Source organism: Leptonychotes weddellii, chromosome 15, assembly GCF_054177405.1.
Source record: "Leptonychotes weddellii isolate Sample4059 chromosome 15, ASM5417740v2, whole genome shotgun sequence".
Taxonomy (NCBI): domain Eukaryota; kingdom Metazoa; phylum Chordata; class Mammalia; order Carnivora; family Phocidae; genus Leptonychotes; species Leptonychotes weddellii.
In genome coordinates, this window is record NC_138383.1 from 49,645,402 (window position 1) to 49,670,036 (window position 24,635).

The following is a 24,635-nucleotide window of genomic DNA, read 5'->3' on the forward strand; positions in this document are numbered from 1 at the left end:
CTGAGATCTTCCTGTTCGTCTCTCTGTGCCCTTGTTCCTTCCTAAGACTCTGTGCTTAGGCTAGACCTCTGACATACTGGATTCTTCCCAGCCTGAGAGGAACTGTAGGAATTCTCATCTTCCCCCCCACCCCCCCTTCACACACACACCTACTTCTCTATCCCTAGGTCAAGGAATCCCAGGTAATTTATACCTCTGCCCTACCATCCTTACTGGGGACACACCCAGGAGGAGAGATCTGGGCTCACCTGCCTTTCCTTTGGGGCTGCAGGAGCCTCCTTGGGGGTGGCCCCCGTCCCCAGTTCCTCTGGGAAGTGTAGCAAACTCACCCCTGGCTTTGGGGAGAGAGGCCAGCGTGCGAGGAGCCAAGGGAAGGATGGGACTGCCCACTTCAGCTAACAGCTAGAACTGGGTGGGGAGGCAGCTCAGCTCCAACCCTGCGGATTAGGGAGATTAAAGTCAGAGGGGAGAGATGTCCGAGAGACCCAGAGGTGAAACTCGAGAGTCCTGTGGAGGAAAGGCCTGGGGGCTGAGCGGAGTGGGGTGGGCTGGGGGTTGGGATTCGGGGACCCTTCTCCTGAACCTTCCCATAGACTCTGGGGCGAGAGGGCACAGGCTGGGGAAGATGAATGTGTTGGTCCCCCTGTCTCTTCCTTGACCCCCTCCTCCCTCACTTGCATTTCACCAGCTCCCCGCTCAGCCCTCTGGCTCCTGGCCCCCCCACTGTTGCGATGGGCACCCCCTCTCCTCACCGTGCTGCACAGTGACCTCTTCCAGGCCTTGCTGGGTGAGTAGCCCCAATTTTCTGAGGGGCAGTGGTGGAAAGGGCTGGCCTGGGCCTGCTAGGGCAGTGACCGAACTTGGGGGCAAGCAGGAGTCCAAGCAGGGGTCAGTCGTCCTGACCGTCCTCCATCAGGATCCAGCCGTCCTGGCTGGAGGAGCTCCTCCCTTACCAGACACCAGGAGGCGAGATGGTGGCAGGGGTGGCCAGGGCGGCAGGGGTGGGGGAGGGTAACTCAGCTCTGTTCTGGTGACAGACATCCTGGACTTTTATGAGGCTTCCATCTCGGAGAGCCAGGTAAGGGGGTGAGGTGGGGCCGCTTCCTCAGGGAGCGGGCAGGCAGGGCTGGACAGCTGAGCTCACACTGACGACTTGGGGGCCTTGGGGACAAACTCCTGAGTCTCCTCTCCCCCACCCCCGTCCTGTAGCCCCTTCTTCCTCCTGCTTACCCCCGCTTTCCTGGGCCCCAGTTTCAGGCACTAAAGAGTCCAGGACCGAATTACTTTTCAGGCTTCCTGAGGGAGAACTCGCCCCCCGCCCGGGGATCCCCTCCTGCCAGCCCCCCTCCCTCAGGCCCTGCCCCCTGCCAGGCCCCCTCCCCCCCCCAGTACTGAAAGGAGCATGGGTGCTCCCGGCCCCACTTCGGGGTGCTCGCTGCCCTGAGAAACTGAAGCCATCCTCCTGGTCTCTGTTCCGTGCGCTGGTGCCTGGCCAGGCCTCCATCTTTGCCTCAGGGGCCCTCTGCTGCTGCACTTCCCTCCTCTCCCGTTATCCGGGTTCCTGCCAGCACCGAAGCAGTTAACTCGGCCAAGGCACCCCCCCATCCGCGCTCCTCGCTCCCTCCCTCCCTCCCCCTGCTTCCTCTCTCCTCCTCTCTCCCCTTCCCTCCTCGGCTCCACGGCTCCCTCGGCCGCTGCCGCCTCCGACCCCCCCACCCCACTCCCCCCGCCACGGCCCCTAGCCCCTGGCCGTTAGGCAAGGCCCTCCCCTACCCCGGGGCTCCCCGAAATCCAGTTCCCCTCCCCCACCCCAGCTCATGCCCCAGCCCCCGAACTCCGGGGCTGCCAGCCCCCGGTGCCCCCGCCCCTCCTGAGAATCGGGGTGTGCTCCCCAAGCCCCCTCCCCTCCACTGGGGACCCCCTTTTAGGGCCCCCTTCCCCTCCCTCCCACGTTCCCCTCCCCTTCCCTTCTCCAACCCCCTCTTTCCCCTCTCACCCCTCCCCCCATCCTGGCCCCCCCTGCAAAAGTGGGGTGCGGAGGGGGGAGGGGTGAGAACCCACGGAGGGGAGGAACGAAACTCCGATGAAGTCAGAGCCCCTTACCCGCCGCCGCGGCCAGCCCCCCCAACATGGACTGTCTCTGTATAGTGACAACCAAGGTAAGCATGATGGGGGGGCTATACACTGGGAGGAGGGCATGAGTTTGTGGGGAGGGGTTAGGCAGGCCTCATCTCGGGCTGGGGGCCCTGGAGTGACAGCATCAGAAGATGTATTTGGGGGTCATGATTTAGTTTTGGGGTTCACATCTGAGATAATGCTGGGTTTGGCCACAGGTGCCCCCTGGAGTGAGCCCTTTGTACCTGTAGAGAAATGGAAAATTTGGGCTGTTTTGTGGTTTGGGGGGGCTAATGGGTTTTGGGGTTCACCAACGATGTTTGAGGGAGACTTATTTAAGAAGAAGCCTGGCTGACAGGGGAATCTTGCTCTTGTACATTAGAAGGTGGACTGTGTGAGGGGGGTTCTCTACCCTCCTGGGGGACAAACTGGCTTCTAGGTATCTTGTCCAATTTCAGGGGGCTCTTGGCATGGGGGTAGACGGTTGTTGGTTGTGAGTGCCTGACTGGTCTGGGGGTGTCAGCGGGCAGAGAAGGGGTGGGCCTTCAGCGTATAGAACAAGCATCTCGTGGTAGAGACATTTGGGGGTATGCTCAATTACAGGGAGCTGGTCATTTAGGGTTCAATCTTATAGAATGGGGACTGTTGGGAGTTGTCAGAGGGCTAGGGCCTGACATAGGATCACCTGAGGGAATGGACCAGGTGAGGTGAGGATTTGGGGTACTCCCATGGGAGGGAGAAGCTTGCAGCAGCGGAGGTTGCCAGACCCTGAGGAGGAGGAGGATGAGCGCTTTCGGGAGACGGGGGATTTGAGGAGGGGGACCAGGTGGGTGGTGCAGAATTTGGGGGTGGCCCAGGCAGGTGCTCAATATCCCTGTCTCCTCCCACACTGTATCCACCCCTGTTGAGGAAGAGGGAGAAGAGCAGATGGAGGAGAATGTTCCTCTTACCCCTGACTCTTGGGATCAAGGTGGGGGAGGACACCTGGATTTCAGGTTACCGGGGTGGAAAGGAGTTGGAGGAGGGCAGGGCTGGCAGCGGTCGAGGACTGGACGAGGGTGTCCCTGTGGTTGGAGCCTTGGAAAGGGCAGATCTTGGATGGGGAGCACAGGCAAGCTCCTGGTGGGATGCAGAATACCTAGGTCTTGGCTGTGAGACTCTGGGACTGGCAAGCTGGATGCCTGGTGTGTGGAGGGAGGCTTGGGCGGGTGGCAGGCAGCTGGGGGTTGGGGGGTGGGACAGGAAGTGGGGGCCGGGGAGGCGGGGTCCGGGTGAGTCACAGGCTGGGGAGGGGGTTATATTTAGTGGGAACTGCAGCTTCTCAGGGGAGGGAGCTGAGGACACACATGTTCCCTGCCACAAACTCACACATGTGTGTACACATGCATCGTGCACGTGTGAGCAATGGATGCAAGAGACTGGAGCCCGAGGACCTTCAGGTCCTGAGTCCCCACACCCTCTCCAGAGCTACTTGCTTGTCCCCCCCCCCCCCAAGTTCTGTGGGCTCCAGGCTTTCTCCCATGCTGCTGCTTTCCCCATTCCCTGGAGTTTCAGGGGATTTTTGCGCCTCACTTACTCTGGCCTGGTGTCCTTAATGTCTGTCTGATCCTTTGCTTCCCCTATCTCCTGCCCTTAGCCCGCCCCTCAGCCTTAGGTTCCCTGGCTGTGGTCTCTTGTGTTCAGGTGTACCCAGAAAGCCAGTTGGAATGTGTGGGCTCTGCTTCCAACATGTGAACACACATGTGCCAGCGAGGGTGAGGGGCTTGCCTGGCAAGCTATTCTGGGAGGGGGAGCTTATTCGTCTCCCATCCAGACTCCTACTTCTTCGATGGAGCCCAGGGTGAGCATCCCCGAGGGAAGGAGCCTTGCGCAGAGAGGATCAGTCATGCATTTGGGGTTTTACAGAGGCGTGGAGGAGACCCAGGCTTGCCACATTCCTTGGCCGGAAAACTTGTCAGTCTCGGGAGGACGAGGACTCCAACTCCCATAAGGCCTTGAGGCACAAGAGCCCTCGGTGTAAGAGGGTTGCTGTCCGTGGGGCTGTTGGGAGTTGTGGTTCCTGTCTATCCAGGGCAGCGGAGGGTAGCCCAGGAGGAGCCAGCAGGGGGCACGAGGCACTTGTTTCCCCCTCCCCCTCTACCCCCGCAGCGCCCCCCGCCCCCAACATGCTGGGTGGGGTAGGGGGTGCTCAGGCTTTGCGGTCGTTGAGCTTCCCAGCCCCGTTTGGGTGTCCTCCATCTTTCATTGCCTATATTTAGATTCCTGCCGCAGTAATTTGGGGAACACTTGTGGAAGGCCTGCCCTGCGCCAGGCCCTGTGCTTTGCGCTAACTCTTGCCTTCCGAGCGATCACTTAGGCTTACTCCGCGCCGGGGTCTCTGCCCGTGTCTGTCTCTGAGAATCTCTTTCTCCCACTCCGCCCCCGGCCCTCCCCCTTCTCTCCGCGCTGCTGCCGCCGTTGCCATGGCAACCGGCGACGACTGAAGTTGCGTGGCGGACTTGAGGGCCGGGCGCGGGTGTCGGAGGGCGGAGCAGAACAGGTGGGGGAGGGGGGAGAGCGGGGAAAGACCGGGGGTATTGGGCTGGAGCCCCGGAGGCGAAGCGGTTAAACCCTCCGGGTGGTCCTTATTGGGCCCAGCCGAGATGCCGGGGGCGGGGCAGGGTGTCCAGGGGCCTCGTTCATTGGCGGACAGGGGCGTGGCGGAGGGACCGTGTGGGCGAGGCCGGGGGAGCGAATGGGCGGGAAGTGGACGGGGGCGTGGTCTCCTGGAGGCAGGTGGGTGGGGTCTGGCTTACTCTATCGAGGGAGACGGGCAGCAACCCTCGGGAAGGGGCGGGGCCTGAGGGCCGGGTGACCTGCCCGAAGTGAGGGCGGGGCTGACCCGGCAGGGGCGTGGCGTGGTCCCATGTGCCCAGAGGAGACGGGGTTTGGGGGGGCCTGTTGTCTAAGGAACTGCGGGGTGCGGGGGGGTCTTTGGGAAGGAGAATCCGAGGGTTGGGCGATCTGACGTCTCAGTTTTCCTAAGATGGAGGCCTGTTCACATTTCATCAGACCACAACCTCCTACCTCAGCTCTATGTTCCAGGGAGACGGTTGCTAGGCGACAGCAAAGGCCTTGATTGCTGCGTTGCCAGGCAACAGGGAAACGGAAAATGGAGGGAAAAAGGAAATGGGGGATGGGGGAGGGTCTTAAGGGGCCACAGCGCCCACTGGTGGAGAACTAGGGCCTGTGCATTTTCTATTCTAGAAGGAATTTCGAGTTCAGCTCCTTTCCGCTTGGGCTCCCTCTGAGGATCCGAGCATTCCATCCAGATATGAAACTAGGGCATTAGGGGTCATCTCGGGGGCGCACCCATCAGATTCCGATCAACGGGAAGGGAAGAGAGGGACATAGGCGAGGTTCTAGGGCAGTCCGTCCTCTCTGCCCTGTGTGGGCATTATACAGATGTCCGAGAGGCAAATTTGAGGAGGCTGCTCACTGGGCTCTAAGAGCTGGGAAGGTGGGCGTTTAATGGGAGAACATTTGGGAGAGATGCTTTCAGGGTCAGTTGTTTGGGGAAAATGCAAACCTCAGAGGCAGTCGTTTTGAGGTGTTCTGGAAGATTTGTGGGTCACTGCCAGTTGCAGGCCAGATCTTACTTTAGGTGAATATTTTTTGAGGCTTGGATGTGGGGGAGATAGTTATATTTGGGAGCACTCTTCTAACAAAGTTGGAATTCAGATTCATGAAGGTGATGGTGAGATGTAGGAAGGGCAGCCAGAAAAAGGAGTAATGTATGAACATGAGGAGTGAAGAAAAGGGATAGGGAAGTATTTCTTATTCTAAAGGTTTGGGAATAGATTGAAGAGACTGCAATTGAATTTGGACGGTCAGCTTTAAGATACATTAAGTACTCCAGAAATTGGGGTCTGGTGATATATATATATTTTAAGTTTTTCTTTTTTTAAGTTTATTTATTTATTTATGTAATCTTTACTCCCAATCTGGGGCTCGAACTCACGACTCCATGATCAAGAGTTGCATGCTCTTTCCACTGAGCCAAACCGCTGGTGGTACCCGCGGCGGGCCTACTGGAAAATCAGGAGTATCTCATTAGATGCAGGGATTTGGACAGGGGACCCCAAACGAATTTGAAAACTGCTTGTTTGAATGTTTACATGAGAGCAAGGGTAATATTTGCACTAATTTCAAGGTCTCTGTGGGCGGATTAGGGGATATGATTTTAAAAGGGATGACTTAAAGGGCAGTTTAAGTTGAGGGGACGCTTGAAAAGCATTGCCTGGCTATCAGGTGGGGCCGGACTGCTTATTAGAATAGGAGATGTCTTGGCATCTGAGGGGATGCTGTCTGCATTAACGATCTTTGGGGAGGGGCTTGTGGGAGGCATTTTAGATCCTTTGTGTGTGTGGGGGGGTCCCTCTGCAGTGAGAGAGAAGTGCTTCTTCCTTCCCGCACCTTGGGAGTCCGGTGGAGATGAGTGGTCCAGTGAGGTTTGGGAGTAGTTAGGGGCCTGGTGATTTTAGGGGCAGGAGATTAGGTGAGAACTACAGCTGTAAATCGGTAAATCTGTAGAGGGGTCGGAATAGGAGTATGCGGTGGAAGGTGAAGTCCACAAAGAAACAGCTGGAACCTGGGAAGTTGATGGCTAAGAGGGTCTCCCCTCACCCCCTCGCTCCCATCGTGACGCTCTCCCGCACTGCGCAGGCGCCGTCCCCCCCCCCCCTCCGGCCGCAGCCTCCAGTCGCCGCGTCCGCCGCAGCCCCCGCCCCTCTGCCCCTCCCCCTCCCCAACCCTGGGACCCTTGCTCTCCCACCCGCCCCCTCCCCTCAGTCCCCCTCCCCTTCTCCATGTCGGCTCGGAACAGATTCGCCTCCATGTGTCTCTGCGTGGTACGTGCCGCGGTACGGGCTCCGGCCCCGCTCCCCTCTTCCCGGACCCCCCAAATCTCAGGGTGCAAGCTTCAAGTGCTGTCGCTCTTCCTTCTGCTTGGCGCGGGGTCTCTGGGTTGCAGTGTCTCGCGGACAGGCGCAGGGGGTCGCCCCTCTTATCAACATCCCCACTTTCACTCACACCCCTCTTTTGGGGGTGCAAGCCTCGTTCCAGGTCGTTCTGTGCAGCTGGGGCTCAGTGATGAGAGGGCCAAGGGGGAAGGAACAACAGCGATCCCCAGGCCTTTTACTTGCCTATGCCCTAATGTATTGGGGGTTCAGACTTGGTCCCAGTGGCATCTGAGCTGTCGCCGTTCGGGCCCAGAGCCCCAGTAGGGTAAAAGAGGGCATCCTCCTTTCCTGCCTGTCGTGCTTTAGTGGTCCTGTAATCTGGGACCGAGAGGTGCTGACCCGGACCCCCACCTCCCAGTTCGCAGTTTGGGAATTACTCTCCCCCACCCCCACTCCTCCAGACGGTTCTTTACCCCACCTCCCCTTACTACATGTACAGTTCTCCGAAAATTTCCCAGGACTGAACATAGGCCCTAACCTCCTTCAGCCACATTCTGGGAACTTTGGTACCCTTCCCTTGTGCCCCATTTCCCTCACATTGTCTTCTAATGCGGGGGAGTCTTTTCCTTAGAACTAGACAGCCCCCCCATGGGGGTGGGGCAGGGAGAGGTGTCTGCAGTCTTACTGTGATAAAAATTTACCTTCATTTCCTCTCTAGCATAAACGATGAATGTCTGCGATTCCATTTTCTTTCTTTGCACCCTGACATTGCTTCATCAGATTCAGGGATTTTTCTCTGTGAGGTGGGCTGAAGATGGAGGGGCAGTGGGTTTGAACCCTCCCCTAGACTGGGAGAAACTAGAAGCTGCCACCCTGGGCCCTGCCTCATGACCACGCAGGGTGTGGGACTCTTGGGAAGTAGAGAGGGGAAGCTGCTTCCTTCCCTCCCCCCAGACCCCCAGTTCTGGGGCGCTGTCCAGGCTGCAGACCACCGTTTCAGGGTGTGGAGTGAACAATCTCTTTCAAGTCATGGGATTCTGTTATCCAAGATGGCCCAGCCTTTTGGGGGGGGGACTATTTAGCTTATTCTGCGCCCCCCCTCCCACTTTTCCTTCTTCTCTACTTTTTGTGCCCATGGTCTTGAAACTGAGTGTATCTTGATGAGCCCCTGTTTTCCTTCTTAGAGGCCCTTCTTGCCCCTCATCCCTCTGTCCTGGGCGGGAGAGGCTTTGTGTCACCAGCCGCATTTCCCACCCGTTCTCTTGCTGCCCCCTTAGCTACAGCCAAACTTGGGTTACATCCTCCGAATTTTCAGGATCCTACTCTGGCATCGGGCATTGACCTTGATAAGCTTTCTCCAGTTGGATCTTGCAACTGTTGCCCTCCCAGTGTTGGGGGACTCAGCTTCTCGGATGCTTTTTTGAGAGGGGATTTCTGCCTTCTCTCTTTACCTATGTGTCCGGTGGTGTGTGTGTGTGGGTGGGGGGGTGTCTTCTGTCTTCTCTAGTCTCTGAGGGAGCCCTGCCTTTGGTACCCTCCTCTTCCTTCCCTGAACTTGCAGTTTGGGAGGGTCTGCTTCTGTGGGGGCTGGCTCCTGAGGAGGGGAGTAGTGTGAGGGCAGAGGCCGGTGTGGGAGGCCCTTCACTGCGGGAGGCCCTTCACTGCCGTCTCCAGCTGCCCTTTTCCTCTCTCTCTGGCCCTAGTTAATCTCATTTACTGGTGTCCTTGTCAGGGTAGCATGGGAGGCCCCGTGAGATGGCTGGTGGTCAGTTGGGAAGGGAGTCAGGGGTCATGTTGGGTTTCACACCCCTAAAAGCCAGAGGGAGACTGGGAATGGACTCTGAGACTCTGCGCTCTACCCCCTTCCCCAGTCAGCCAACCTGGAACCGACCCCCATCCCTGCCCCCCTCCTGAGCCCTGCTGCCTCCCTTCCTCCCCCTTCCTTCTCCGTCCCCTTCTAGTGTATCCGATTAGCTGGCTGGGCTGTGGGCATTTGTGGGGAAGGAGCCAGATGCCCGGGGGCCCCTTTGCGGACCACTTGGGAACCAGCGGGGCCAGTGGAAGAAGAGCTGGACGAGTTCAGCTTCGTCCTGCCTGGGGGGCTGATGCCAAGTACCTGCCAGTCGAAGGGCCTGACTGCGGTCCCTGCCTCTGGCATGTTGGTGCTGGAGAGCCGGGTGCTCTCGGGGTAGAGGCTGCCGTGGGGAGACTGAGGCCGGGAGGGCGGGTGGGAGTGAGATAGGGTGGGGGGAGTGCTGCGGTTGGAGTATGGAGGAGGGAGCTTGCAAACATGGGGAGTGGGGTGAAGATGACGAGGGAAGCAGAGAAGTTGGGGATGGGCATCGACAGTGGGGGGTACGGAGTGTCAGAGGGCCGGCGATGATGTGACAGGGGCTTGAAGCTGAAGGCCTGGGCGGGGCGGGAGAAACGGAGGCCGGAGGAAGGGGTGTGCCGGGGGGGAAGGCCGGGGCCTGGGACGTGGGGCGTTGGGGGAGGGGCTGGGATGATTTGGGACGAGCCGGGAGGTGGCGGCCTAGGCGGGAGAGGGGCTGGGGGAGAGGGAGGGGAGGAACTGGTCTGGCCCCGGGGCCTTCCGCACTGCACTGGGGGCGGGGGAGGGGGGGAGAGGAGGCGGCGGGGCGGACAGCCTGGAGCTCGAGGCCCTGGGCCGGCCCCAGTGACGCCTCCGTCCCCATCCCCAGAAATACCGCTACCAAGATGAAGACACGCCCCCTCTGGAGCACAGCCCGGCCCACCTCCCCAACCAGGTAAACGCCCCCGAGCTGGTGCACGTGGCGGAGAGGAACTTGTCCCACCTCGAGGCCGTCCACGGGGTCGTGGGCCACGCCCACCTCTCCCCCCTCAAGGTAGGAGACTCAGGCGGCCCCCTCCCCAGTGCGGCCCGCGGAGCCTCGGAGCGGCAACCACCCCCACGGGCCGGTAGGGCGAGAGCCATAGTGGGAGGAGGCTGGGACGGGGCGCCTGGGCCTTGGGCTCCTGGGGCCTGGAGAGGGGGCGCTCGGGCGGGGGGGGGACGGAGACACCTCGTTCCCACCGAGGAGACACAGAGGCCAGACAAGTGACAGTGGGTGTGGAGCTTAAAGCCTGGGTGTGTGTGCGTGCGTGTGCGCGCGCGCGTACCTGCACGCACGTGTGCTGAGATGGGTGCACCCCCAGGATGCTCCCCACGCCAGGCCGTCTTCATTCCTTCACACCCCCACCTCCGTTTCCGTTTTCTGTGTCCTGAGCTCTGTTCCCAGCTCCTGCTGCCCTCATTTGCTCTAGTCCCTTGTCCCCCTCCTCCCTCCACGTCCGGCCTCTGGGCCTGGCTCTCCGTGTCCCCACGTCTCCAGCCCTTTCCATCTGTCTGGTCGGAGACTCCCAGTCGTGGGGCCTTTCTGTCTCGGTCCCCGGCCCCAGCCTCTGCTCCCCTCCTCCCCGCCTTTCCCTCCCGCTGGCTGGCTGCTGATTCTGGATGCTGTCTCTCTCTTCCTCCCACGCTCTCTCCTGCTCCCTCCCCGAGCCCCAGCTCAGGCCCTCCGCGCTGCTCAGCCCTCCTGGTCGGGCTGCCGGCTCTCCCTCTCGCAGCTACCCTTCCCTCCTCCTCCCTTCTCTGCTTTCCAGCCACACCTCTCTCTCGTCCTCCCCCCACCGAGCTTTTCTTCTTCGGGTCCCTCCTGTCCCCCCATTATTGCCACTGCCTGTTTCCTTCCCCTCCTCCTCTGTGCTCGCACTGTGTTTTCCATCTCCCATCCCGGGGAGACCTGTTTCTGAGACCTCCCCTTCTCCGGCCCACTGTGCTCCCCTTCAGTCTCCTTTCCTGGGGGGCACACGATGGGGAGGAAGGAAGACCCCAGGCAGGCTGTGACAGGCAGGGGTGGGATTCCAGAATCCTGAGGGATGCCCTGGGAAGGGGGGAGGCTGCTGACATTTCACCAGAGGAGACCTGGAGGAGGTTTCTGAGCCTGGGGATGAGGAGGCAGGGAGGGGGCAGCGGTACGTTCTGGGGTGAGGAAGAGCGGTTCCGAGGGAAGGGAAGACCATTCTCTGGGCTGGAGCAAAATGGAGGGCCACGAAAGGGTCAGAGGCCCCAGGGCCAGGGACGGACCGGGCAAGGCTGTGAAGTCAGGACCCAGGAAGAGCTGATGGAGGGGAACAGAAGTAAGGCCCTGGAGGAGAGGAGACAGCACAGAGTGTCCTGTGGACCAGGGAGAGGAGGAAGGCCGACTGGACATGCTCTTGGCGGGATGGGGCCATGAAGTCCCTGGGGAGGGGACATGGGAGAGGGAGGTGTGTGAGGTGGTAGTGGGCTCAGGCTAGTGAGTGTTGGGATCGGGGCTCTGGAAGCAAGGGAAGCGGAGGGTAGAGTGCTGGAGGTCCTGAGCCAGCCAGGCAACGTCTGGGGACCAGGCCTGACCTGGGGGACAAGAGAAGCCTCGATTACCAGAGGAGATGGGGGGGGTGGAATTGAGAACGAACGACTGTGATTTGGGGACAGAATCTGGGGGGTTTGAAGCTGGGATAAGGGAGAGTGGTGCTGATCTCTAGGAAGTCAGAACTTAGGATGGACGCTGAGGGGGGTCGGGGCTGGAGTGGGGGATACGGACTGGCCGGGGGCTGAGGATGAGGACCAAGGCTGGGTTAAAAGGTGGAAACTGTAGGGTGGGACAGGGATACGGTTGGAGGGTGTGGGATGCTGTAGAGAGAGGGATGGGAAGCATATGAAGGTAGTTGAGGAGGAGGCTCCCAGGGAAGGAGGCTCTAGGCTAAGGGTGGGGTGGGGATTGAGGATGGGCTGTGGGATGGAGAACGGCCACGTGGATGAGATTTGGGCAGTCAGTGGCCATTGGTTGAATAACAGCGTTTGCTGAGATTTGAAGGGTCGGAGGTTGGTGGTGTTAATAGATTTATGGGTATGAAATGAAATCTGTGACAGAGTTGAGAAGTAATGTGTAGTGTTGAGAAACAGCAGTAGGAGGGAGGAGGGGCCCTTTCGGAGGGGGATAGCAAAGAGTCTGGGGAATCCGGGATGAGTGCCTTGCGCTTGGTAGGCTCCAAATAAATATTTGTTTAAGGAGGAGATAGGTGGGGGACCCCGGAAGGAAGCTCTTGGCCGCCTACCCCATTGCCATGGAGACGGGGCTTCGGTTGCCCTGGCAACTGGGGAAGCCCCTAGGACCGGCCGAAAGCTGGCCCCGCCCCAGAGTCTAGAGACCCTGCTGCATCGAGGCGACTGACGTCAGGACCTGGGCACGCCCCACTTTAACCCTTTACCGAATGAAGTGGGGTGGGGGGAGTAGATGAGAAGATAGGACCCGGATGTCTTTCACCACTCCCCCTTCCTGACGTCCTGTGCCCTGCGTAGGGTGAGGGGCGTAGGGGAGGGCCAAAGGGGCTATCCAGGATGCGCTGCGCCCGCCAACCTCTTCAGCCTGGACCGCTCTCGCAGGGCCATCGGGGGGCGGGGCCCAGGGCAGGAGAGGCGGGGCTAGCGGATCTCTTCTGCCTTCGGGAGTCTGGTCGCCCCTAGGCCACGCCCCTCTCCCCCCTCCCGTTGTCCTGGCGACAGGGCCTTCTGGAGGTGGGTCTCCCCAGGCCTTGGCTGGGCTTAGATACCGTTGCTAGGCAACAGTCCTCAGAGGAAGGGGCGGATTGGCCGGCGGGTGGGGGAGAGGGAAGGAGGGGTCTGCCGCTGGGGGAACCCCGGATTCCGGGGACCCAGGGTTTAGGACAAATGTGTGTGAAGGTGAGGGGCAGATCTGAGGGAGGGTTGTCAAGGTTTCTGGGTGTAGACAAGCCGACGGGGACAGGGGTGGGGGGCCGGGGTGGGGGGCAGGACCTGGTGGACACGGAAGCACTGGGGTGTATGTGCGTAGTACGTAAGGCACTCGCACCCTGAGGTGTTACATCCCGTGAGAAGCTCCCCCCTTCGCCGGCCCCCCCTTACCATCTGCTGCTCCCCCATCTGGCCGTCTCTCCCTCCCTCCCCGCTTTCTCAGACACCTCCTTCCACGTGCAGGGGGCCTGGGCCGGGCAGAGGTAGGGCTTGGCACAGGTGCGTGCATGTTTGTGATGGAGGTTGAGCTGGGTCCTTGGAGGCTTCAAGAGCGGGCTTGGTTAAGAGGCTGAGAGGGTGACCAGGCTGGTGGGACGCCCTCAGGACGACGGGCTTCCTCTTGAGCCTAGGCTCAGGCAGCTCTTCATCTCCTTTCCCCTTCACAGGCCAACTCTCCTCCTGTGATTGTCAACACAGACACCCTAGAAGCCCCAGGATATGTGAGTTGTTTAGATTTTGGGGCCGTTGCCGAAGGAAGGAGGGAGAGAGGGAGGGCCTGGGCCCCAGCACAGGGTGGGGGCCGGGTCTCAGGTAGGGGTGTCTGTCTCACTGTTTTTGTGTTTCTGGTCCGTGCTGGAGTTGCAGGTGAACGGGACGGAGGGGGAGATGGAATACGAGGAGATCACACTGGAAAGGGTGAGCAGGCTCCCCACTCTGAGGTCGCCCCCACGCCTCCCTGTCAGTGCTCCTCTCTGTGCCTGTGGCCCGTCTCTTAGCCTTGCCCCTTCCTGCTCTGACCACGGCTCCCCAACCCCAGCCCCCTCCACAGTCACCTTGCCCGGCGCGGGCAGCGAGGAGGGCTGACACTCCTTCCCTCCTCCTGCCCAGGGCAACTCAGGTCTGGGCTTCAGCATCGCGGGTGGTACTGACAACCCACACATTGGAGACGACCCATCCATCTTCATCACCAAGATCATTCCTGGCGGGGCTGCAGCCCAGGACGGCCGCCTCAGGTGGGGAGAGGAGATAGGGGTTAGGGTGCCGGTTCCCTGGAAAGGGAGGGCCAGGGCGGCACGAAGGCCCTGGCTCAGGCCCACCTTGCTGCCCCCAGGGTCAACGATAGCATCTTGTTTGTAAATGAAGTGGACGTGCGGGAGGTGACCCACTCGGCTGCAGTAGAGGCCCTCAAGGAGGCGGGCTCCATTGTCCGCCTCTATGTCATGCGCCGGAAGCCCCCAGCTGAGAAACTCATGGAGATCAAGCTCATCAAGGGCCCTAAAGGTAGTAAGCTAGTCATGTCTCGCCCCGCCCCGCCCCGCCCCGCCCACCCCAACTGGCCCCCGCGCCGAGGCCTGCTCCCCAGCCACCGGGCACTGGGGCGCCCACCTCTGCCCTGCCCTCCATCCAGGTCTTGGCTTCAGCATCGCAGGGGGTGTAGGGAACCAGCACATCCCTGGAGATAACAGCATCTACGTGACGAAGATCATCGAAGGGGGTGCCGCCCACAAGGACGGGAGGCTGCAGATCGGGGACAAGATTCTAGCGGTGAGGACCCCCATCCCTCTTCCAGCCCGCACCTGGGGCTCGCCTCCTGGCCCTGGGCAGGCCCCGCCTTCCGCATCACCGTTCCCACGGTGCATCTGTCTTGGCGCTGTTTCTGGCTCCGTCTGAGCTCTCTCCTTCCTTGGCCCCAGGTCAACAGCGTGGGGCTGGAGGACGTCATGCATGAGGACGCCGTGGCAGCCCTGAAGAACACGTATGACGTGGTCTACCTGAAGGTGGCCAAGCCCAGCAATGCCTACCTGAGTGACAGCTACGCTCCCCCAGACATCACGACCTGTGAGCACCCTCCAACCCTCAAAGCTCCCCGTGACCCATCCCAGTGACCCCCGGGCCACCCCGGTGACTGCTCTTCTTCCAGTACTTGCCACCAAATAGGAACCATCTCTCCTGTTCTGTGGTTGGAGAATAGATGGAATATCAGTCGCCGCGGAAGGCCTAGAAAAGATTGTCAGTAGTCTCTTCCCCAGAAGGCCCAAGGCCCAGATGGTTTTGTGGCTCATGTTTTTCAAATCTTCAAGGAATAGATAATTCCTACGCTCCTTCTGAGCAAGAGAAAGGATAAAAAAAAGTTCATGTTTCGTCGTATGAGGGCATTTCAAACGGTCACGGAGGTAACATAAGAAAAGCAAAGCATAGGCCCCATTTTGCTTCTGAGTAGAGACGTGGAAGTTTGTAGTGACACGTTGTAGACCAAACACAGCGGCAGGTTGGGGGTGAGTAATATTGATCCAGAGTAGGGTTTGTTTCGGAAAAACTGAAGGTGGTTTTGTATTGGGAAACTTTTCAATATGATTTGTTGTATTAAACAATTGAGGGACTAAAATCGTAAGCTCGTTTTAACTAGATGTTGGGGAAAGACATTGAGGAAATTCAACTTCTGTTTTCACGTGAAAACGTAGTAAACCAGGAACACAGAAGTTTTCCTTCACGTGATAAAAGGTAGTTATTGTACCAAGTGAATCGAGGCTCCTTGGAGAAGGGGCCAATTCTAAATCTTGGCCCAGAAAGTGGTGAGGAGATCCAAGATTGCCAGGTGGTGTTAACGACCCAGGAGGGGCTCCTACTGGATAGTCAGTCAAAACTCAATAACTATGTGAAAGTCTATGAGATCATAATGATGCTTAAGAATAATTGGGCATCCTTGGATTCATTAGGACACCTGGCAAATGCAGGGAAAGAGTGAGGTTTTTATGCTCGCTTTCCTGTACAAACCACACCTCAGAATTACCAAATGGTTGATATGGCAAAGTTCTTTTTCTTTTTATTTTTTTATTATATATATTTTTTACATTTTTATTTATTTACTTGAGAGAGAGAGAGAGAGACAGAAGCCAAGCAGGGAGCCCAATGTGGGGCTCCAGCCCAGGACCCTGGAGATCATGACCTGAGCCAAGGGCAGATGCTTAACCAACTGAGCCACCCAAGCGCCCATTTTTTAATTTTTATTTATTTTTTAGTAGGCTCTACATGCAATGTGGGGCTCGAACTCACAACCCCTAGATCAAGAGTCCCATAGTCTACCGACTGAGCCAGCCAGGCGCCCCAAGGAAAGGTTCTTTGTAGGATAATTCCTATTGATAAGTGCCCCTTCCTCCAAAAAAAAATTTATATATATATATATATATAGAATATCCTATTTTGCAGTCCCCAGTGAAATATCAGAACCAGGCAATGGTCCTCAGTGGCCTCTAAAGTTCTTGGGTGAAAGGCTGGTGGGGAGCATAATATTGGGGGGTCAGCTGACCACACCTGAACCTGTCAATTGTTCTCACCTAAGACGACCAGATAGTCTTGCCTCCCGTTGCATAGCTGTGTATTTCTACCGCATGGGCTACGAAGTATTTGTGCCAAAAAAAGAATTGAACTTGAGTCTGACAAAGTCTCTAGAACCAGTTACCAGTTTACAGGAGAAACAGAGGAATATGTTCACACCATTAAAGATGCTAGCAGTGGTTTCCCCATTAGAATCTGCCTAATAGAAAGTGGGAAAGTCTATTAGACAAATGACCTAGTTTTCCCAACCGCTGGATGGCCAAGAGGAGGAAAAAAAGGGAGCGAGAGAGAGAGAGAGAGGAATTTTATAGATTAAGAGATTTGAGAAACAGAACCGCAAAGAAAACCCCCAAAGCCTGGTATTCATATTCCCCTCGACCACCCCAGGCACACCCAGGACATGAATTCCTGCCCCGCAACGTTGCTGGGATGGGGCGCCCCCCCCTTCACCCCGCCCTACCATCAGGCAAAATCATGTCTCCTTGCCCTGAGCCTGCTCTCCTGGTTGCCTAGGGAGAAGGTGGGGTGCTGGGCGTTGCCCTTCACGACGCTCGATCTCATGCCTCCTCCCACATCTTCTTCCAGCTTATTCCCAGCACCTGGACAATGAGATTAGTCACAGCAGTTACCTGGGGACCGACTACCCCACAGCCATGACCCCGACTTCCCCTCGGCGCTACTCCCCGGTGGCCAAGGACCTGCTGGGGGAGGAAGACGTGCCCCGGGAACCGCGGCGGATCGTGATCCACCGGGGCTCCACGGGCCTGGGCTTCAACATTGTGGGTGGCGAGGATGGTGAGGGCATCTTCATCTCCTTTATCCTGGCCGGCGGCCCGGCGGACCTCAGCGGGGAGCTGCGGAAGGGGGACCAGATCCTCTCGGTGAGGGAAGGCCAGCCTCTGCGCATGCCCTCCCTCCCCTCAGGGCAGAGCCTGGTCCCCGTCCGCGGCCGCTCAGCCTCTGCGTCTCTCCAGGTGAACGGTGTCGACCTCCGCAGCGCCAGCCACGAGCAGGCTGCCATTGCCTTGAAGAACGCGGGGCAGACGGTCACCATCATCGCTCAGTATAAACCAGAAGGTACCAGGCCGCAGGCTCCCCATCGTGCGGGCCGAGGATGGTCCTCGGATCTGGTGGCTTCCGCGGGGCGCGGGGCGCGGGGCGCGGGGCGGGGCGGCGAGGGGGGCGGCGGTGGGCCGGGCTGGCGTGCGGGAACCTTCTTGTCCTCTCCCAGAGTACAGCCGATTCGAGGCCAAGATCCACGACCTTCGGGAACAGCTCATGAACAGCAGCCTGGGCTCAGGGACTGCCTCCCTGCGGAGCAACCCCAAACGGGGTTTCTACATCAGGTCCGATGCTTCCCCGGCCGGGCTCCTTCTGCTTCTCAGCTCTTCCTCCCTCCCCTGCCTGCCTCCCGCTCCCCACCCAGGCCTGCCACTGCCCTGCACACGTTAGCGGTTTGAGATGACCCCGTAGCAGCTGGAACATAGCCTCAGAGCCAAGTACCCTGCTGCCTTCGGGCCCCTGGTCACCCCGGGACCTCCACAGCTCGGGGACGCGGAGGTCACTGGCTGGCCGCGCAGGGGCCTCGTGGGCGCCGTGGCTCCTGGCTCCCCAGCCCTCCGGCGGCGCGCACGGCCGCCCCCCTCCCCGGCCGCGGCTCTACCGCTGTGCTCAGTGCTGTCCGCCCTGGCCTGACCTCTTCCCGCAGGTCCGGACCTGCATTTCTGGCCATCTGCTTTCAGGACCTGCCCCCTGGGATGTCCCACGGGCATCTCACACTCCGCACCCGAACTGGGCTCCCCGCTGTCCCCGCTGTCCCCGTGCCCCCGGGCTAGCTGAACCGATGCTCCTCGCTCGCCACCTGGCGCCCGGTCCGCTCGGACTCCTGCCTCCAGGCGGGTCTGGCTCGGCCCTCCCCTCCCCGCTGGCCGCCAGTGGGCTCCCCGGCACCCCCAGGCGGGTCCCAGACTGTCTCCCCTTTAGTCCCGTGGCTGCCTCAGTGGTCCTCCTTCCCTCGGCCTGACAGGAATTTGGTCTTTTTCTCCCTCACCCCTGTGGCTGTCCCGCGCATGGGAGCTGCGGACCGCCATCCCCACGCAGTTTGTGGGTTCCTCGCAGTCCGTCCCCGCGCCCGCCGTCGGAGGGCCGTCAGCCCCCGCGCTCGGCTGCACACCCCTGGTCTGGGGGCCCGGGCGGGCTCTCTGACGGCTGGCCGCCCGCCCGCCCTCCAGGGCCCTGTTTGACTATGACAAGACCAAGGACTGCGGCTTCCTGAGCCAGGCCCTGAGCTTCCGCTTCGGGGACGTGCTGCATGTGATCGACGCCAGCGATGAGGAGTGGTGGCAGGCGCGGCGGGTCCACTCCGACAGCGAGACGGATGACATCGGCTTCATCCCCAGCAAACGGCGGTGAGGCTCCCGGGGCCTGTAGCCCTCCTGCCGCAGGCGCTCAGGTCCCAGAGGTGGCGGGGGCGGGGGGGGCGGGGCAGCCTCGAGGGCGCGGGCCTCTGTCCGCCCGCGCACTGTCCCTCCCGTGAGCCTTTGGAGCAGGGCCTCTCGCCGGCCACCTCCCTACCGTCCCATCCCTCCATGTCCACCACAGGGTTGAACGACGCGAGTGGTCGAGGTTAAAGGCCAAGGTAGGTGGGGGGAGTGAGCTGGGGGGGAGGAGCGGGGGCCTCACGGGGCGGCACTCTGCCAACCACGTGGCCTGCTCTCTCTTCGCAGGATTGGGGCTCCAGCTCTGGATCACAGGGTAGGTAGGGTCAGTTTGGCAGCCCAGGGTGAGGGGGCCCTGAGCTTCTCTTGATAGCCTCAGGAAAGCGACACGGGGCCCCGAGTCCCCTGTCTCAGAGCCTCTCGCAGATGCCCTGCCTCCCACTAGGTCGAGAAGACTCCGTTCTGAGCTACGAGACGGTGACGCAGATGGAAGGTAAGTCCCAGCCCTGCTGCTCGGGTGGGGGGGAGGGCGCCGGCACCCCCCCCCCCGCCCCCCGCCCTGGCCGCTCCCGCCCCGCGGTCCGCCTGAGCTGGCTCTCTGTCCGCAGTGCACTACGCTCGCCCCATCATCATCCTTGGGCCCACTAAGGACCGAGCCAATGATGACCTGCTCTCCGAGTTCCCCGACAAGTTCGGATCCTGTGTTCCCCGTGAGTGCCGGGGCCCAGGGGGCGGTGGGGGCGGGGCCCAGCCGGACCTCAGGCAGAGCGGCCGCAGGGGCCGCGGTGCAGGAGGACACCGGGGTTCTCAGAGAAGGGGTGCTTCTCAGCTGCCCTCATGCTCCCAGGTCGGGGACCGGGGGGGGGGCCCCGGAGAGGGGGTCTGGGGGCGGCAGTGCTGCCCTCCCCCGCAGTCCTGGTCTCCCCAGCAGCCGCCTTCCACGAAGGAACAGGCTTTCCGCTGGAGGGATGGTGGTTAGACCTTCGGGGGGTGGGTTGACTTCCTGGCAGACACGACGCGGCCCAAGCGGGAGTACGAGATAGATGGCCGGGACTACCACTTCGTGTCCTCCCGGGAGAAAATGGAGAAGGACATCCAGGCGCACAAGTTCATCGAGGCCGGCCAGTACAACAGCCATCTGTATGGGACGAGCGTCCAGTCCGTGCGGGAGGTGGCCGAGCAGGTAGGACCTGCGGGCGCCCGGCCTCTTCCTCCTCCCCTCTCCCCACCCCATGGCCTTCCCTAGCTCTCTCTAACTCTCTCTCTCTCTGTCTCTTTCCCTGCTGGGTCTCCACTCCCTCCTCGGCCTCCTTCTCCTCTTGGGCAACTCTGTCTGACCGCCTGCTCCCCCTGCCGCCCTCCCTCGCTCGCTGCCTGACCCCAAACTCCTCGCTGCCATCTGTCCCCTCCTCTCCCCTTCCCTCCTCCTTGCCCCGTTTCTCCTCTCTTCCCCTGGCCTTGCCCTTGGTGGCTTGGCCTCCCCAACTTGGTCCCTCCCTCTGTCCCGCCCCCCTGTGGCCCTTTGCCTTGGCCTGTTCCCGGGGGTCTGCACCCCCCTCTTCTGCTCCTCGGCCTCCTCCTTTCCCCCCCTCCCCACCCTGCCCTCTCTCCCTCCATGGCTCCTTTCTCCATCTGCCTCTCCTCTCTCCCACCTGTCTCTCCTTGTTTCTTCCATCTGTCTGTCCTCTGTCTGCCCCCCCATCCTACTTCCTCTCTCCATTCCCCTTCCTTTCTCCTGCTCCTGCCCTCCACACTCCCTCTCTGCTCACTGCTGCCCCTCTGGCCTTGCTCTGTCCCATCTTCTGGGCCCCCATCCTGCCTGTCCCTCACCCCTCCCTCGTTCCCTCCAACCCCCTCCTCCTGTGCTGGCTTCTCCCTTTGCTCTCCGTCTGCCCCTTCCTTTTTCTCTCTGTCTTTCGCTCTGTCTGTACTCCCTTCCCACCTTGACTCCCTGCTCACCTGTCTTTTCACATCCATGTCGCTGCCCCTTTGGCCAACCTCCCATCCCCCACTTTTCCACATCCTGTGTCCTGTCCCGGTACCTCTTGTCTGTCCTTGCCCGCCACCTGCTGGTCCCCCTCCGCCCACCCTGCCTGCCCCCAGGGGAAGCACTGCATCCTCGATGTCTCGGCCAATGCCGTGCGGCGGCTGCAGGCGGCCCACCTGCACCCTATCGCCATCTTCATCCGCCCCCGCTCCCTGGAGAATGTGCTGTGAGTATGGTCCCAGGGGGCCTCCCCTTTAGCCCCCCACACCTGTGGCCCGGGGCCTCAGAAGGCCTCTGCTGAACTCTTCCCTCAGAACCTGGGACAGCAGCTCCAGCAGCCCTCGAGGGGGGTCTGCCCCTGGAGCTGGAGCCCAGAGGATGCAGGGAATCCCAGGCCTTTCCCTTCCTCTCCAGCCTTCGGCTGAGCAGCATTGTAACTCCCAGCAGCCCCTGGGGCATACACCTGCTGGGACGAGCCAGGGCCTTCGGGCTGTTGGGAGTTAGAGTCTGGTGCCTTCATTGGGGCTGAAGGCTGGAAGGATGAGGCTCTGGAGAGGTCCCCAGAGTGGCCACACCCGGCTGGGGTGGGTCATGGGGTGGGGGGTGGTCATCGCGACCCCGGAGGATATCGGGAATTGTGTTTTCTGCTACGTGCTCCAAATGAGAAAATAGTGGTGACCACGTCAGGTCCCTGGACGGAGGAGGTAAAAGGTGGGGTGGGACCCACACTCAGGTGCGCATCTCTCTCGCTGTCCACAGAGAGATCAATAAGCGGATCACAGAGGAGCAAGCCCGCAAAGCCTTCGACAGAGCCACCAAGCTGGAGCAGGAATTCACAGAGTGCTTCTCAGGTGAGACCGCCGTGCACCCCCCCCCCCCCGCCCGCCCGCTCAGGTTTTGCCGAGGGGCTGCGCCGGGTGGATGGATTGGAAAGAGGCCCTCGTTGGGTGGGTGCGGCCCCGCAGCTCATGGCCTGGAGTCTGAGGCAAAGGTACCCCATGCCCTGGGCCCGCGCCGCTCTCTTCGGAGGGCATCCAGCCTCACTGCCTGCTCCCCCCGCCCCCAGCCATCGTGGAGGGCGACAGCTTTGAGGAGATCTACCACAAGGTGAAGCGTGTCATCGAGGACCTCTCAGGCCCCTACATCTGGGTCCCGGCCCGAGAGAGACTCTGACTCCCGCCCTGGCGTGGCCTGGACTCGCCCCGCCTCCCTCATGCGGGCCCCTTGGTCTGGACTGAATTGCCCAAGCCCTTCGCGCCCCCTAGCCTCCCTCCCGTCCCTTCTTATTTATTTCCTTTCTAACTGGATCCAGCCCTGGAGGGGGGACACTCCCCTGCATGTATCCCCGCACCCCAGAACTGGGCTCCGGAACCCCAGGAACCTGGGGTCTGGGGTGGGGAGCCGGGCTCCTGGTCCCGAGCCCGTGCTCCTGAGGACCTGAGCCCCTGCCCACCCCCAGCGCACACACAAGCCCAGCAGGGGCCGCCTGCCCTCCCCTACCTTCTCCCACACACATTCCAGAAGTCAGGGCCCCCTCAAGGAGCACCCCAATGCAGGGACGCAGGGCCACAGGCCTCCTCTCTCTCCTGAGGCAAGGCCTGGGGCCCCCCTGCCCCCGTCAGAACTCCCCAGGTCCCTTGGTTTAGCATTTATTTTTTCCCATTTTTTTTTTCTTCTCAAAGGTGGTTTTTTGGGGGGATAAGTGGGGGGACCCTGCTGTGGGCCCCCTGCCTTCCACACGCCCCCCACCTTTTTTCTTTGCTGGTTTGCATGAGTGGAAGGTCTAACTGTGGCTTTTTTTTTTTTTCCTGGGATTTATTTTTTATTTTATTTTATTTTATTTTTTTTTTGGGAAAGGGGAGGGATGGGTCTAGGGAGTGGGAGTGTGGGAGGGAGGGTGGGGGGCAGGGGTTGGGGGTCGGGCATCTGGGAGCCAGGGGAAGACTGGAAATGCTGCCGCCTTCTGCAATTTATTTATTTTTTTCTTTTGAGAGAGTGAAAGGAAGAGACAGATACTTGAAACCTGGTGTGTGGCCTGGTTATTTGGGACGTGGGTGAGGAGGGAGTCAGGGTGGGAGCGTAGGGATGGGCCTGGTAGTCAGATCCTTCTTCACGCCAGCCCAGAGAGGGGAGAGTGCCCTGAAAGGGGTCTCGGAGGGAACCTGAAACCAGGGACCCTGAGTCAGTAGTGAAGTATGGGCCTGGGAAGGGCTGGAGGCGCTGTCCAAAGTCACTGACCCAGAAAGACACCAGACCGGTATAGGGTCCCTGCAAACTTGGCCCAGCCCTGATCACTTCTCTGGGCCGTCTGGGGCAGCATGACGCTCTCGAAAGGAAAATATAGAAGAAACTTTCTTGGTTCAGGTTCATAGAGTTGTGGACAGAGCTGGGCTCTGGCAGTGAGGTTTACAGAGATTTGGTTGATAAGAAATGCCGTTACTAGATTTCTTTATGTCTCATCTCTATAGAAAGATTCGAAGCAGCTTTGCCAATAATCAGGGTAGGAGAATGGAACCTCAATACCAAAGATTTAAACAAAACAAAACAAAACAGATGCAGTAGCTATGAGGGGAAATATGCTCTCTGAGCTTCCTGGTGGTAGACAGGGCAAAAAAGGAAACGGTCCATTACCTAGTTTTTCTTTTTTTTTTTTTTTTTTAAAGATTTTATTTATTTATTTATTTGAGAGAGAGAGAGAAACAGCATGAGAGGGGATAGGGTCAGAGGGAGAAGCAGGCTCCCCGCTGAGCCGGGAGCCCGATGTGGGACTCGATCCCAGGACTCCGGGATCATGACCTGAGCCGAAGGCAGTCGCTTAACCAACTGAGCCACCCAGGCACCCCTACCTAGTTCTTTCTTATAAAGGAGCAAAAAAGCTCTGGTTCTTTTAGGGAGTCAGATTTTCCTGACCCTAAGCCTCGCTGAAGCTTCTCAGATGCTCCTGTGTAGGGTATCGGTTCTTGGCTTTTCTTCTGCCGCTGTTCATATGCTTGATAGGCCCCTGCGGGGAAGACCTCAGCTGCAGCATCCATGAACCATTGCTGGCTCCCTCTGATTCAGGGGCCCCAAGGGGGGAGGCTGAGGTGGAGGGTGCTAAGAGTTGAGATGGTTAAGCCCGGAACAGTGCAGAAGTTAAGAGTTGGACGAAAAAGATCCACCCCAGGGCCTAAGCTGATCCAAGGAGCGTGCTAGAGATCTAGGACAGTGGTCCTGTCCGTGGATCACCCCACACAAACTAATGTGCAGGGCTCTAAACAACCCAGCCCACTGACTCCTGGGGGTAGGCCCCCGGGGGTCTGCGTTTCAGGAAAGCTCCCAGGTGACTCTGATGTTTTGCTGGGTGCAGAAGCATTGCTTCCAAGGACGTTTCTCAAATAATCCTTCTTTTAGCTTGGTTCTGCGTAGGAGCAGATGGTTTGAGGCTGTGCTGATGTTCTCTACCATCGGCCGGAGGGAGCAATCTGTGAGCTGAGGAAGGTGTGTGCAAGGTAACGTGTCTGGATCTAAGGGGTTAAGGAGAGTTCACTGAGAAGGGGTTAGAATCACCTAATTCTGCATGCATCACTTTTTAGATTCTGAAAGGAATACATGTACCTTATAAAAATTCAAATAAATATAGAAATGCATATGGTTAAAAAAAAAAGAAGTTCCCTCCCCATCTCATTCCACATACTCCTCAGAGGGAAGCGCTTTGGCAGTTTGTGGTGTGTTCTTCCAAATCTATAAAGAGCTCTTCCCTGGCCGGTTAAGGAGACCGTATGTTTGAGTGGATAGGCGCACTGGATTCCCAAGCAGACTGGGGTTCCAATCCTGGCTCCTCTTCTTCACTCCCCCTCGATTTCTTTCAGCAAGTACTTATTTGGCTCTCCCTGGGTGCCAAGCAGCGTTTGAAATGCTGCGAGTGCAATATCCTGGCCCTCCGGGACCCTGGGGTCCTCGCAGTGGGGACTGCAGAGCACAGGAAGTGAAGGAATGCAGATCACAAAAATGATGATGGTCCTAGCCAGCAAAGACAGCGGCCGTGCGGTGCCGTGCGCGTCTTT

General features: G+C 59.6%; 1 protein-coding gene across 10 annotated transcripts; it reads left to right on the plus strand.

Annotated features, from left to right (window-relative positions):
* Positions 1 to 612: 612 nt before the first annotated feature.
* DLG4 (discs large MAGUK scaffold protein 4) lies at positions 613 to 22,614 on the plus strand. 10 transcript variants are annotated; one of them, XM_006738925.3, is made up of 21 exons: positions 613 to 787; positions 1,038 to 1,078; positions 9,758 to 9,823; positions 13,278 to 13,331; positions 13,477 to 13,527; positions 13,720 to 13,844; positions 13,943 to 14,112; positions 14,240 to 14,376; positions 14,526 to 14,670; positions 16,753 to 17,048; positions 17,142 to 17,244; positions 17,399 to 17,513; positions 18,399 to 18,575; positions 18,769 to 18,805; positions 18,894 to 18,921; positions 19,051 to 19,098; positions 19,214 to 19,315; positions 19,616 to 19,788; positions 20,709 to 20,818; positions 21,352 to 21,443; positions 21,659 to 22,614. In XM_006738925.3, exons 5-21 carry the CDS (start codon positions 13,498 to 13,500, stop codon positions 21,763 to 21,765), a joined length of 1,995 nt encoding a protein of 664 aa, XP_006738988.2. In that variant the 5' UTR covers positions 613 to 787; positions 1,038 to 1,078; positions 9,758 to 9,823; positions 13,278 to 13,331; positions 13,477 to 13,497; the 3' UTR covers positions 21,766 to 22,614. The 10 variants fall into 10 exon arrangements, 9 of the variants coding, with proteins under 9 accessions (XP_006738988.2, XP_081661957.1, XP_030889985.2 ...); XM_081805831.1 differs by having other exon boundaries at positions 614 to 787; positions 9,758 to 9,922; positions 13,468 to 13,527; XM_031034125.2 differs by having other exon boundaries at positions 614 to 787; positions 13,468 to 13,527.
* Positions 22,615 to 24,635: the final 2,021 nt, after the last annotated feature.